Here is a 14,528-nt window from a genome sequence, read left to right on the forward strand (position 1 = left end):
AGAAAGCATATGGATTTTGAATTTAAAATAGAGAAATATGACAAGCTTTTTTGTCGCACTATAATACTTCCTACATGCCATGCCACTTCCTTGTTCTGCCTGCAGGTTCTTAAGACACTGTCAGGAACATGCGTGCACTGAGTGAGTGTGAACCATGTGGTGAGTGAGGCACATGTGGACTATCTTTAAGCTGTAATTAGTCTTCATGATCTCTATTGTATGTCAACTGTTTTGTTACAGCGAGAAAACGGCTATCTTTAATGTGTCTCGGGAAGAAGGGTTCTGCCAGTTTGGAAAGTACTCCAGCACTTATCCCAGTATAACAAATTATGTATAATGAAATTGTCTTTAAAAATGTACAATTTTTGGTTACCAGCTGATAAAAAGAGCAACAAAAAAACACTATATAAGCCTAAAAATCCAAAACAAAAAATTCAAACTATACATTTTGAATATAAATGACCCAGGAATAGTACGAAAATAGTAAATATTTTACACAATCTTCTAATGAACGTAGACAAAAGTAACCTGAACAAAAGTACTGCTTCATTGCTCATGCCATGCAGTGAAGCATTTCCTGGTTTTTTTTCCCAAGACAAAGGTGCGGTCATGCACTTTTCAGATAACTTATTTTTTAAACAAAAGCCTGCTGGTGTTCCAAAACAGATGAATTTTTACAATATCAGACGTCCAACAAACTTCATAAATCAGACGTCCAACGAACTTCGCCAGTTTGTCTGCCGTGACCTGTTTCCAGGCGCCACTAGTTTCCACATAGTTTGGTGTTCCAAAATATGCATTCAAGCATTTCGATATATATTTTTTCAGATAATATTGTAAAAAAGAAAAAAGAATAAAATTGTGCACAAATTAACGTCTCGCACTGGCTCATAGTATATGAAACCAAAGCTCAAGTTTGCAGAGCAAGAACAACGCCGTGCCTGACCCTGGCGGCAAGCTCCGGAAAACTTGAGGAGAGGCGCGAGCGAGGTCGCAGGAGAGTCAGTGTGTTTCGCCGAAACGGGAGCACATGCAACACGCCCGTAACATGTTCTGCAGTCGCAGTCGGAAACTTAGGCCTCGTGCCGTTAGCTTGGCACGCTAAAACGAGACGCTCGCTGTGCAAAGTTGCCTTTCCGCGATGGAAGAAGCGGCCCCATGGAAGCGTCGGCAAGGTCCGAAGTAGTGATGTGTTATGGGCTGCTACTACAATGCAGACAACACCAAGGAATGCTCTCCACGTGTAAAGCTGTATCAGTTTCCCAGCAAATTACAGCCGACGAACACAGCCGCGTTCGTGAGCGATAGAGCAAGCATGACACGAGAGCTGAGAAAAAAAAAAAAAAACAAGACGAGCACTTCAACTTGACTCGCTGTGGTTAAACTTCAACTTGCTGCTTTGCGGAAATCTCAGCGGGTCATGCTCTCACGGCACAGAGGACATGACTAAAACTTCTCGGACATTTTTCAATGCCATGACTGTATAACTTTAGTTTTTTTAGCACACAGCAAACGTTTGCACATGACAGTACACGGCTGCTAATGCTAGATACCACATCAAAACAACAATTATATGGTTTCCATAAACTTCAACACAGCACATCGATAGAGCATGCGGCCTCATGTCGGCAGAGTGAAACTTGCCTCGAGGCATACGTCCTACACGGTATTATCACAGAGGACCAGAGAAATGCATTTTGCAGTAACTCGAGCGTCCTCGTCTTCCGTTGTCTGCTCGATATCATACACTTGACTAAAGAGCTTCACTCCTTTTGTTAGATTCGCTTCTCGGAAGTCTTGTCCAGCTCAGAGATCTTCATGAAGCCGCACTGCAGGCGGTACATTATGAGGTGACTAAACGCAGTGTGCACTTTCTGCACGAGCACGTAAGAGAGCGGCAGTGCATTGGCGGGAAGAGAAAACGCACAATATACATCCTCGGTTTCTACATTTATACCAAAGCTGAAGCTGCCAGTCAAGAGTTGCAGCGCCACTATGTGTTGCTTTGGCTTCCTATGGGGCCAAGATACGCTGCAGTGGCCTTGTCGTAAAGAGGAACTCTGCAGCCGGCACCAGCGCATCACGCCGGAGCAATGTGTGGAACTCAGACATACTCAGAGCAATTGTAAGGTTGCGCACAAAGATTAGCAACTATGCACGTGGGGCAGAGAAGCCCACCTGAGTCCATAAACGAAACCAACCCCTGAATGACTGCGGAGGTCCCAGGCTGACACAAAGCATTGTCACCATCTGAGCTTGAAGCTAAAGTGCTGTCATGTTCGGACTCAAAGCTCGTCGTCCCTCAATTCAGGTACGGTTTGGACAAGACAAGACAGTTTGGAGTGGTACACAATTTCTCGGCACAGATGCCCACTCATGCGCACATGATGATAGCACCATAGGAGCGACTAGCGACACTGGATGCAGCCCTGCGTCTCATATAACAATACAAGCAAAACTAAAACTGTTTGGAAACTGGTTGGAAAAGCCACCTCCACATGTTATATATGTGGGGGACCTTCAGAAATCATTGTTTGTAGAATAAATCTTTTCCAATTCGAAACAACGGCTCTACTCTATAGCTGACATGAATTTCAGGCAATTATTACTGCTAAACACTGTCAGATTGTGAAGTTGACACCATAATTTAATATTTGACTCAAAAGGGTTCTTTCGATTACAGAACTTTGATGTTGCTGAGGTGCACGCATTTTCTTCAAGTGGATCAACCAAGCGCATTTTACTAACACACGCACAGTGGTCCACGAAAAGGTCTGTCACAAATCACTACATTTCCAAAACGAGCAAATTCAAACTGATTCTGAACATTCAGTCGCTGGACTAACAACTAGGAAGTTATAGGTGGCCGAGAAACAAAATGAGCATGCGAAAAACGATACCACTGATCGATTTAAGTAGCCACGGCAATAAAAGAGTTAAGAAGTAATTAGGAGTAATATTTGAAAAATTGAATATGGATAGGATATTTTCTTTGAAATATATTCACATATATTATCTAAATTTGGCTGCAGCCAAATTGATGAATACTCAGAAGAAATCAAATGAATTACAAGTGCTTTATATTCTTATCTTTGCAGTTGAACAGCGATCACTAATGTGCACCAGTTTTAAGCCTCCTATGGTAAAAATGCAATAGACCTTTTATAAGCAATCCCAGGATGCCCCGCCCCACAGGCACATGAAATGCTATGGAACAAATGTGTCCTTTGTGTGAGTTGGATGTTCGGTTGCCCGCTGTTTGTGGCGCTGTGGAAGCACAAAACGAGAAGGATGCACGGCTGCTAGTTCCCTATTCTTAAATAGTAAATACTATGTGCATCTGAACGCACCTGCACGTGTTTCTATGCACTAAATATTAGAGGGAAAAGCAATCAGTTTAGGTATTACCGAGCTGATGTATATCAGATGTAGCAGTTAAGTGGCATGTGTGTTATCGTGTGCCAATAGTGTAAAGATGTACTGTTGCGAGCAATATGAGCTGGAGTGGAATACTGAATGCCGATTAATACAATGATTACTTGTAATGAACTTGTTGTATTCAGTTTTGTTACTATTGAGTGCTCTTTCTCCCCCACAGAACACCTCTGCTCTTTGTAATAAGAGAAATCAGTACGACTTGGGCTCGACTACCTTTTCCTTGGCTGCGACAATTATGACACCGATATTGAAAAAGTACCTGCAGTGACAGTGCATTGTCTGCATACCTGCCAACTCAAGGATTCTGAATCCGGGAGATTTCCTTCACAACGAGGGGGGGTGCACGCGGCACACAAAAAAAAGGATATACAAACAAACAAAAAAAACATCGCAAGAAAAAAAAGGGGGGCGGAGGGGGGTCTCAATCGCAAGCGCCAACATCAGCGTTGCGGTCTTATAGTAGCTAGGAGTGACCGAACACACGAGGATATTTTTCACTAAGGTGAGAGTCTCAAAAGAACCACACAACTATCATAATGTATTTCAGTCAAAGCAACTCATGTGTGTCTTCCTGGGATACACGTGAACGGACGGGACGGCACAGCTGGCTGCCGCAAAAGCGGGAGTACAGCTTTGCTCCCTACTAATATCTTTTGACAGGAACGCCAAAACACGTCTCGCCCCTTTTTATTGTGATAGCAATTATATGGTGTGTGGGAATCGAGAGCGCCCTCCTACCTGGCGCCACATTCCCTAGCTGCCACGCGCGCGCCACCAGCGCAGCCCGGGCGCGCATAAGAGCCGGCATCCGTCAAGATGGCTGCCAGGGTGCCTCTTGGTCTGGGCCAGTCAACCCTCGGCTTCTTCCCGCGCAGGCATGTCCGGGCACGCTGCGCTGGTGCGCTGCGCGGGCCTATGTCACAACGCAGCGCCATTTCCCATTGGGCGCGCGTGATATCCTCCTCTCCTACGAGCTGTGTTGCGCCTGACGATTCGCTCGTCGCGGCAGATGCTCTCAAGCCTCCACGAGAGGTTGACGCGCTGCTCAGCAGGCGGCTTCTCGTTCGCGTGTACGACTTCCGCCCTTGTGCGGGAGTCGTAGCGCCCTAGGCAAGCGTACTTGCTCGGTCTTGCGGAGTTCTCTATACGGCCTCCAAGCCCGTGAGTGTCGCACTGTGCTGCATCTTGGGTTATTAAACCCGTTGTTGTTAGCCTGCCTCGTGCGTGGTTTCTGCGCCGTGCCGGAGAAAACGACGAACCCGGCCGCAACGTCTTCGCACGCAGCGGCAGTGGAGGACGTCGCATCCCTACACGGTTGCGCATAATAGGTAAGCCTTGTGCAAACCTATCTCCACATAACTGGCGCCCAACAAGGGGCCCGAACCCATGACCCTGAGATTAAGAGTCTCATGCTCTACCAACTGAGCTAGCCGGGCTACGCTGGTGAGCGACAGCATTATGCTAGGCTCTGTTTTGCCCGTGTCGCTGACAGCCCAAGCGGCGAGGTAGTACCGGCTTATCGGCCACAAAGCTCGCTCGATGGAGGAGTTTAGGGCGCTCTTTCGTAGCGAATTCCTTCCTCCTGAATACGAGTGCCGCTTGCGTCGCGAGTTAGAGCTTCGCACACAGCATCCCGACGAATCTCTTCTCGAGTATGTTCGAGCTTTGCAGGAGCTCTACCTCCTTGCCGATCCTACGGCATCAGACGCCGAGAAGGTGGAGCGAGCCATACGCCAGGCTCATCCAACCTTCACCACTTACCTTCGGAGCGCCCGTTATCGTGACCTAAACGAGCTGGCATCCGATGCGAAGCGTATTCAGGGCGACATTCTGGCGGTGCGAGCCTATCGCTCGTCGCCACCGCCGTCCGCGTCTCTCGAGCCTCGTTTTGCGTGGGCTGGTCGTGACTCGTCAAAATGGGATTCCCCGAACCATGAGGCGGCCCCTGCTGCGAGAGACCGAGACGCGCTCGATGTGTCGGACCGCGCTCTGGATCCATACTCGTATGCCCGGGCGGCCACCGTTGCCCGGCAGCGTGAACAAGAACGAAAACCCCGTGCTCCAGTGCACGAAGGGATATCCGATCGCGGAGCCCCCACTACGGCTAGCGAACGGACACCTCGTAGCACTAAAGGATCGCCAAAATCTCCCCCTGTTGGAGGAAAAGGCGTGGTCTGCTTTCGTTGCCATGAGCGTGGTCACAACGCGCGAGAGTGCAACGCACCCCAACCGACACAAGGGCCTGCTCGCCCGTCAGGAAACGGGGTGAGCCGTCGGTGAGCTCCCCCTTGCTGGCGGCGGCAGCAGTAAGAGAGCACAGGAGTGTAACACAACCTCTGGCACCGATGGCGTGTCGCGCTGGACATGACATTCCAGCCACGCCAACGCCGTTCATCGCCCTTATGATCGCTGGTCGAGAGCTTGCGGCGTTGGTGGATAGCGGGGCTTCTATCTCGCTGTTCGGCGAAGAGGTTAGAGCTCATTTGCACGACCGCTCTGTCCGCATTCGAGCCTGCGACACTGCCTTCCACCTCGCCAGCGGTACCGCCACCTCGTGCGGCGCTGCGCGGTTGGTTGTGCGTTGGGAGAATCGCGCACGCCGACAGCGCTTTGTGCATCTCCCTGGTCTTTCCGTGCCTATGATTCTCGGTCGCGACTTTCTCGCGCGCACAGGTATCATGATTGACGTCGCAAGCGGAGGCTACAGGGACGGCCCTTCCGGCGCCCTACGGCCTTTCGCTGCACCTCCCGTGGTCTCGGCTGCCAGTAAGTCGCCGGACGCCACGAGGAGGAAGGAGGACAGGAGACCAAGCGTTTCCCCCGCAGCCCGCGTCTCCCCCTCCGACGCCAAGACTGGTCCTTTGGCCGGCGCGGCGGAAAACGGTCCGTGCGTACAGCTTTCGTCGCGGTGAACAAGGTCTCGGCTATGCCGGTGACCCCCCCGCTAAGCAGCAACTCGAATGGCTCGCTGCCACCTAGGCAGGACAGCTTGTCGAAACACGAGAAAGCACGCCTGTCGTCGCTGTTCACATGCTTCAGCGACACGTTCACAGAACGCCCGGGTTGCACCTCTCTGGTGAGGCACCGGACTGACACAGGCGATGCACAACCGTGAAAATGCAATCCTCATCCCGTTAGTGCGGCTAAGAGGAAAGCAATTGACCAGGCACTGGATGACTTGATTGAGACCGGAGTTGTCCAACGCTCAAACAGTTCTTGGGGTTCTCCGGTGGTAATGGTCCCCAAAAGAGACGGCTCTCATCAGCTCTGTGTGGACTACCGCCGGCTGAACGAGGTCACGAGGAAGGATGCTTATCCTATGCCTAACGTTGACTCGATCGTGGCTGCTCTAGGCGGTGCTTGCTACTTCAGCACCTTGGATGCTAGCCGCGGTTACCTACAGGTTCAGATGGAGCCGGCTGACGCCGAGAAAACAGCGTTCACCTCTCAGAGAGATTTGTACGAGTTTACCCGCATGCCGTTTGGCTGTTCTGGAGCTGCAGCTACGTTCCAGAGATTGATAAACCGCGTTCTAGGGGACGCTAATGGCAACACGCCATGGCGTACCTCGACGACATCGTCATCTTCTCTCGAAGGTTCGAGGAACACCTTCACCACTTGGAGGATGTCCTCGGGAGGTTGCGTGCCGCCAGGTTGACTTTGAACCCGAAGAAAGCTCAAATAGCTGAGACTCGCATCTCACTATTAGGCTTTACCATTCAGAGCGGTCGTGTTCTGCCGTGCGAGGAGAAGGTACGTGCCATTGTGGGGTACCAGACGCCGGCAAACATTCAGGGCCTGAGGCGCTTTTTGGGCATGGTGAACTACTATCGACAGCTCATCCCGAACTGTGCGGCCCTCCAAGAGCCCTTGACTGCACTCTTGAAAAAGTCGGCACGATGGAGCTGAGGGCCATAACAAGAGCGAGCCTTCAAGGCGCTTTCCGAAGCTCTAGTAGCCACAGCCGAGTCAAAAGCTGCCCGACCTGAACAGAGAGTTCGTTGTTCAAGCAGACGCGAGCGACCTGGGTCTCGGCGCGGTACTCCTTCAGGAGCACGACGGCGTCCTCCGGCCAGTCGCCTTTGCGAGCCGGTCACTTAATGCCACCGAGCATAACTATAGCGTCACAGAAAGGAAATGTCTCGCTATAGTTTTTGCTCTCCGGAAGTTCAACTGCTACGTCGACGGCGTGCCATTCGTGGTAGAAATGGACCACATGGCACTCACCTGGCTTAAGCACTTGCGCGAGCCCTCGGGCCGCCTCGCGCGCTGGGTGTTGACCTTGCAGTGGTACAACTTCGTTGTGCGCTACCGGAAAGAGAGTTCGAACGTAGTGGCTGACGCTTTGTCGCGTGCCCCGTTTCGGCGTCCGACACTTGTGTCCGCCACTCCCGAGAGCAATCGCATCAAGTAGATCCCGGGCCCTCTGGCTCCAAAGAGTCCTTTGAAAAGCGCGAACCCCGATGCCGAAGTGACTTTCGAGTCTACAGCCTCGGGTGAGGACGCATACTTGGTAGACCCTGTCGCGTCCACCGGTATCGTCTTTAGCAGAGAGGAGCTGCTCAAGGCACAGCAGGATGATCCGTTTTGTCAACACATCGTTGACGAGCTCAAAGAGCTGAGCTCCCAAGCGGAGCGTGGCGGTCAAGCCGCCGGGTGCGAACAGACAGCTGGTATTGCTGTCGGCGCCGAGTGCCGTACGCAGGCTGGTATTGCTGCGGGCACGTTGGACTCGTACCTGCGTCCCATCTGAAGAAGGTCCCCAGGAGTCTTTCAAGGTGGTGATACCCCTCAGTCTAAGGAGAGCCACCTTAGGTTATTTCCACGACTCGCGGTTGGCGAGACAGGCGAGTGGCCTTAAGACTTTTCAAAAGTTGTGCCGCTGCGCTACCTGGCCTGGCATGAAGCGCGACGCCCTTCACTACGGCCGCTCATGCCGCGTGTGCCAATGCGTGAAGCCTCGCGGGGGCAAGCCTCCCGGGCTCATGCAGCCTATCGACAGTCAACAACCTTGGCAGGTCGCGGCCTGCGACATTATGGGACCTTTCCTAAAAAGCCGGAGCGGCCATGTTTTTCTCCTGGCTGTCATAGATCACTTCACGAAGTGGGTCGAACTGTTTCCCCATCAGAAGTTAACGGCACGCGTAATCTGGGACAAGTTGACCGAGGTCTTTACCCGCTTTGTCTTTCCGGCGGAGTTGATCATGGACAATGCGTCCTATTTCACGGCCAAGGTGTTTGTGGATGCGTGTGCTGCCTTTGGCATTAAGCCCCATAAAACAACCACGTATCACCCACAGGCCAACCCGACCGAGCGGATCAACCGGAACCTCAAGCGCTTGCTGACAGCCTTTGCGCAGCAACACAGGGATTGGGATGCTTGTCTTAACGAGCATCGGCTTCTCCTTACGGTCTACGGTCAATCGCTCGACAGGGTACACGCCCGCTTTCCTCAACTTTGGGAAGGAGCTGCCTACCCCATGGACCACGTCTTACGGGGCGGAGGCGGGGCAAGCGCCGCGAAGGTCAGCCCGTCTGGCTACGCGGCGGAACTGCGCTCACGGATGGTCGCGGCGCTCGACCTGGCGCGTTCCAACCTGGCAAAAGCACAAGCTGGTCAGAAGGCTCAATACGACCGGTCACATCGGGATGTCCGTTACGATGTCAGTGATCTCGTCCTCAGGCACAATCACGTCTTGAGTGACACCGCCAAAGGCATCTCGGTCTCCCTTTCGGCCAAGTGGTTGGGCCCATACCGAGTGTACACCAAAGTGCCGCCCCTAGTATACAAGCTGGCTGACTCCCAAGGGAGACCAGTCGGCGGTCCAGTTAACATGTTGCCCGCAGCAACGACTTCGGGGAGGGGGAGGCAATCACCAAACCGCAGGGAAACAGGGATAAGGCTGGTTGCAAACCACGCCACCTTTACAACCTGCGAAAACGCACCTAGGCTGATTTTCGCCCCCGGCATGTAGCGGGACGTCATCCCCTCAATGTAAGGGAGCAGAGATTATAGCTGCTGTGCGATTGCCCATCCAGCAGCAACAGTAATGTCTACCTGGCGAGCTTTCTCCCTGGTAACACCATCACACGTGCTGCGCGCGGAATATCCACCCGGTTCCCAGCGCTCCCGGCTGCTCAAGAGAGAAAAGCCCTTTCTCCGGTGACTCACTCTCTCACTGAGTATCTTCCACATAGTCGGCGAGAGAAGGGAAGCGTGCGCCCTATTGGCTCACGCAACCTTCAATCCGACAAAGTAGGCTCTCTTTATTGGGCCAGCCTGTCATGCCCCCGGGGCCGCACCTTCAGTTGCGTTTCGGCTTTCACCGACACCCCAGCATTCATGATGTCCTCCTCGATGGTTCATTCCTCCAAGAAAAAGCCCGGGAGACCAGCCGCGTGCTCGGTCGTTCTGCAGGCATCGGCTGCGTCCATGCCGCCTCCGTCGAATGCTCCCCCATCCCCGGCTAACAAGACACCGCCTCATCGTGAAGTCGCTACGTACACGTTCCAACATGACACTGAGGCCCCGGTCGCCTTCGTGTCGACTCGTCGCTGGTCCAAGCAACGCAAAGCCTTGGTGGAGTCAGACCCTGAGTCCATCCCACGTCCTTTCCGCGGGCGCACCCTTTCGGACCTGCTCGACGCTTCCGGAGGTGCCTCGATGCCGCCGGTTCCCGAGGCATCCTACTGCGACGCTTGCGGTGTCCTGCTGGTACACGAGGCTGCCCACCTCCGTTCACCGGTTCACCGAACGAAGTCCGGCGGTGCCCCTGCGATCCTGTCCCCTCCGGCGGTGCCGCCTGGCCCGGGCCTTCAACCTGCCCTGTCGACCGACTCCGTTCAGGCGGTCGTGGTGGCGCTCGTCACGGACTCTTCATTCAAGTCGGCCATCGCTGCTGCGGTGTCTGCCACCCTCCCGCGACCCCAGGCTTCTGCTGAGACGCCGCTGAACGAAGACACCGGGGCACCCGACGATTTCGTGGACGCGATGGACCTGGACCTCAGTTTTTTCGGTGTTGGTGGATGCTGTCATTACGGTGTCTTTAGGGCAGCCTCGGTCTTAGAAGGGCGGGATGTGAAAATGGAGAGCGCCCTCCTACCTGGCGCCTCATTCCCCAGCTGCTGCGCGCGCACCACGCATAAGCCCGAGCACGCATAAGTGCCGGCATCCGCCAAGATGACTGCCAGGGCGCCTCTTGGTCTGGGCCAGTCAACCGTCGGCTTTTTCCCGCGCTGGCATGTCCAGGCACGCTGTGCTGGTGCGCTGCGCGGGCCTACGTCACAACGCAGCGCCATTTCCCATTGGGCGTGCGTGACATCCTTCTCTCCTCAAAGCTGTGTTGCGCCCGACGATTCGCTCGTCGCGGCAGATGCTCTCAGGCCTCCACGAGAGGTTGACGCGCTGCTCAGCAGGCGGCTTCTCGTTCGTGCGTATGACTTCGGCCCTTGTGCGGGAGTCGTAGCGTCCTAGGCAAGCGTACTTGCTCGGTCTTGCGGAGTTCTCTATACGGCCTCCAAGCCCGTGAGTGTCGCACTGTGCTGCATCTTGAGTTAATAAATCCGTTGTTGTTGTTAGCCTGCCTCGTGCGTGGTTTCTGCGCCGTGCAGGAGAAAATAACGAACCCGGCCGCAACGTCTTCGCACGCAGCGGCAGTGGAGGACGTCGCATCCCTACACGGTTGCGCATAGTAGGTAAGCCTTGTGCAAACCTATCTCCACAGTTGTGACGATTCGGGGACGCTTTTTAGTCAAAACGGGACCTCGGAAGATAGAGGAAGACGAAAGTGTGTGTGTGGTGCGTGGCAGCGCCGCTCATGAGTGGGCGCATGAAAGAGATTCTTCGGGACGTTGAAGAAGAAAGTCGAACCGAAGCAGTCGGGCAGCAGTGGCAGAACGGGGGTTGTGGCGGCTACCGGCCCGTTACGGCGCGCAACCTGTCACGACTGGACAGCAGAAGACCTCTGGCGACGAGCTACGCCAGGCGACGACGGTGCTCGTGGTCACGGTCGAGACCTGCTGGCGAGTCGGCGTCTACATGGGTTGTCGAGTCAGGGAAGCTGAGATGTGCTGGGCGGATCTATCGGGTGTTCTCGGGCGTGGCCGAGCCCGGATTCGACCAACCACCGCACTGCAAGCAGCCCTTTTTGCAAAAACAGTGCGCTTTTCATACACAGTGAGGTATAACAACTGGGACACTTGTTTGTTTGTACTCATCTGTACCTGTGATTACGTATCATGCATCGTTTTTGTTTAAACAGCGCATTACGTGTCGAGTGGTAAACAGCGCATTACGTGTCGACTGCGCTCGTCCTTGTCTCTTATGTTAGTTGTCTGAAGTTTTACGCGCCTAGAAGTTTTATATGAGTGGTAAACGTTGTTAGTTCGCTCTAGTTTTGCGAGTATCGTTTTCATCCGTCATTTGTGTGTGAGCAGCGCACTGGCCGTTTCGATCTGCTTGCCATTCTCAGCGTTGCATTCCAAGTTGTTGCTGTCGCATTTATTGCTTCACCCTTGCGACAAAACTGTAACTTTTTTTTTTTACGTATTTACTGCCTTTAACCTACCACTGCGTGCCCTCGGAGCTCGTAGATCGCTATCTCGTCACCGCGACCGCGGTTTTGTGCGCGGCGGTTGCAGCAAAAGGTAGTTCATTTTATGCCATCTATGATAGCATCTGCCACAGTTTTGTCCGCAGACCAGAAAGCAGCGTTCCTTTGACTGGTTGAGCACACACTTTCGGGGTTCTGTCAGTTACGTCATCGGCATACATAATCGTGTCAACAGGCACCACGGTTTCGTCCACAGCAATTGTGGCAACGACAATCACACGCACTGTAGAAGACAGTGCGTGCCCCGGTTGCACGCGTACTTCGCTCCGAGTACGCTGCTCTCAGCCTTCGTTCAAGGATTTCCGTACTAAATTTCGTATCACCCACTGCGATTAGGAAATGAGTTCGGAGCATTCGAATTGAGGCCCAATGAACATAGTAAAATTTGGCTGGCGAATTTCAAGAGTTCCTATCTGCCGCGGTTTCGCATCACTGAAATTATACTGTACGTTTATATGAACGCCTCTTATACTTATAATAAAATGCAGTAGGTCCGAAAAGCCTGGAGCCGATTGAGCTGCTTTTTTGTCAATGCGGCCAGATCAGGCACAGAAATTTCGGCTTCCGGGAAATTTTCATGACAACCGTACAACCGGAAAAAACGGTCGAAATCTGGGAGCCTCCCGGCCAATCCAGAAGACTTGGCAGATATGCTGTCTGTATTCGCCCCATCAAGAGTTTCCCTGCGCTTTCTTCAACACCGTTCTTACTTTCACTTGATGGTCGTCCGTAAATGACTGGGGAGCAGTAAGAGGAAATTATCAGTGTGGCACCTTACTATCATCCGGATCCAGAGTTCAAATCAGAGCGATGCAAGGCCATTCTTTTACAATGTTGGGGATAGAGGGCCAGCACACCTGCTAGACGTTGGCTGCAGGGTTCAGTGCCGCGGTACTGACAATGCCAAGTCCCAGCACTGACCTATAAGGGTGATGACAAGTCTGCCACGACCACTTCTGACAAATGCAACACTGCACTCCCTGCATTACGGCACCAGTTTTTGACATCGTGCATTATTGTCATTAAGCATAATCAGTTTCACTGCCTGCCGCAGCCAAAATACACTGGCTAGTCTGTTCATGGCTATGTTGCCACCCCAGGGAGCTAGCGTCACACAGTTCATTTGCCTCAGATGAGGATGCTCTGTGGGATAAATTCATTGCTACCAAAGCCTCTAACCACGTACATGAGCGGTTGTTGCTCGAGGGTTAAAACCTTTCACTCGAGAGCTCAGTGCAAACTCGAATTTCAGTTTGAGCAAGCAAAAGAAGTTTTTTGCTTCAGCTGAGCTGGTTTCACTGTGGTGTCGTCGCAAACAATCCTAGCATTTTTTTTTGAAAAGCAGATTCACAGTCAGCAGCCAACTTTCAACAGAAGTTATCGTGTCTTCAAGTGATTTATATGTGCAGCAGCAGAACCATTCCCCCCTCCCCCCCCCCCCCGCATAACCGAGAACACAGGAGGTGCTCCGTTTTGCCACACTGTTTCCAATGAAGCTTGTGGGACCCCTGGGCATCAGTGTCACACGCCCACTTTCACAATGTAACTTGACAAGTGCATGGCAGGTTCTGTGTAGTAGAACTTGGTGAAGGTGCTTCCTAATTTGGCAGTCCTGACTATGCAACATCCTGCATGAAGTGGAATTTACGTACAAACGCAAGTCACAAATTTTATGGTGACATTTCTTGCTGAATCAGGGCTGTCTGCGTCAATTGCGTTGGGGCAAGAGTTCAGTCTATGTTTTCAGGGTATTTCGCTCCTACTTGCTCTGCATATCACCCCGCATGTACACATGTTAGTTTGTTTTTACATTTTTGACCAAGGAACTGTCTGATGGGTGTTGATGACATTGACTGAAGGTTCTGCACTCAACTACTTACACACGTCTATTGCTATGCCACTGAGTTTCAATAGCTCGGTACATTGTTCTATTTCCACACAGCCAAGCGTGTAGGCGGGTCCACCAGCTTGGCCAATATAGTGTACATCACTTTTCAGTCTCAAGTTGGGCCTTGCTAAGGTGAAAGAAATAGTCTCATTGATTGAGCCAGGCTGTGTGACAAAGAAGTTCTGGCAAGCTGTCCAACAATGTTTGCTTGGAAACTGTCAAGTCATTCGTGCCGAGTTCCTGGCTGCCATGCAAGTCCAGGAACTCGGCGAAGCCATTCTACCCAGATCAGAAAAGACTTTCCGTTATTCATGGCCTTCTACTGAGTACAGAGTGCCTTATTGTTCCTTCTTCCCTCCCGGTTCAGCCCATCGGCATCAATCATGAGACACATTTGGGTATCACGGGCACTAAGACGCGGCTTTGTGAGCAGCTATGGTGGCCATGCATGGACAAGCAAGTAAAAATGGAAGTGAAAGACTGCTGCTTCTGCCTGCCTTGGTGTTCACCAGACATCGCCAGCTCCATTCAACCTGTTGAATGGCCTGAACAACCATGGCAGAAGCTGGGCCTAGATAGTGTTGGTTCCT

The 14,528-nt window shown here is 52.4% G+C and overlaps 2 protein-coding genes and 1 non-coding gene across 6 annotated transcripts in view; 1 reads left to right on the forward strand and 2 right to left on the reverse strand.

Annotated features, from left to right (window-relative positions):
- The window catches only part of park (E3 ubiquitin-protein ligase parkin), a 134,701-nt gene that overhangs the window by 87,698 nt on the left and 32,475 nt on the right, over positions 1 to 14,528 (reverse strand). The gene's annotated exons all lie outside the window — the stretch shown is intronic.
- LOC142776625 (uncharacterized) lies at positions 978 to 7,100 on the forward strand. The gene is made up of 2 exons (XM_075880595.1): positions 978 to 2,772; positions 3,099 to 7,100. The coding sequence occupies exon 2, from the start codon at positions 4,978 to 4,980 to the stop codon at positions 5,716 to 5,718; it is 741 nt and encodes a 246-aa protein (XP_075736710.1). The 5' UTR covers positions 978 to 2,772; positions 3,099 to 4,977; the 3' UTR covers positions 5,719 to 7,100.
- TRNAK-CUU (transfer RNA lysine (anticodon CUU)) lies at positions 4,802 to 4,874 on the reverse strand. The gene has a single exon. It is a non-coding gene; the product is annotated as a tRNA-Lys (tRNA).

This window comes from Rhipicephalus microplus, chromosome X (assembly GCF_043290135.1).
Source record: "Rhipicephalus microplus isolate Deutch F79 chromosome X, USDA_Rmic, whole genome shotgun sequence".
Lineage (NCBI taxonomy): Eukaryota > Metazoa > Arthropoda > Arachnida > Ixodida > Ixodidae > Rhipicephalus > Rhipicephalus microplus.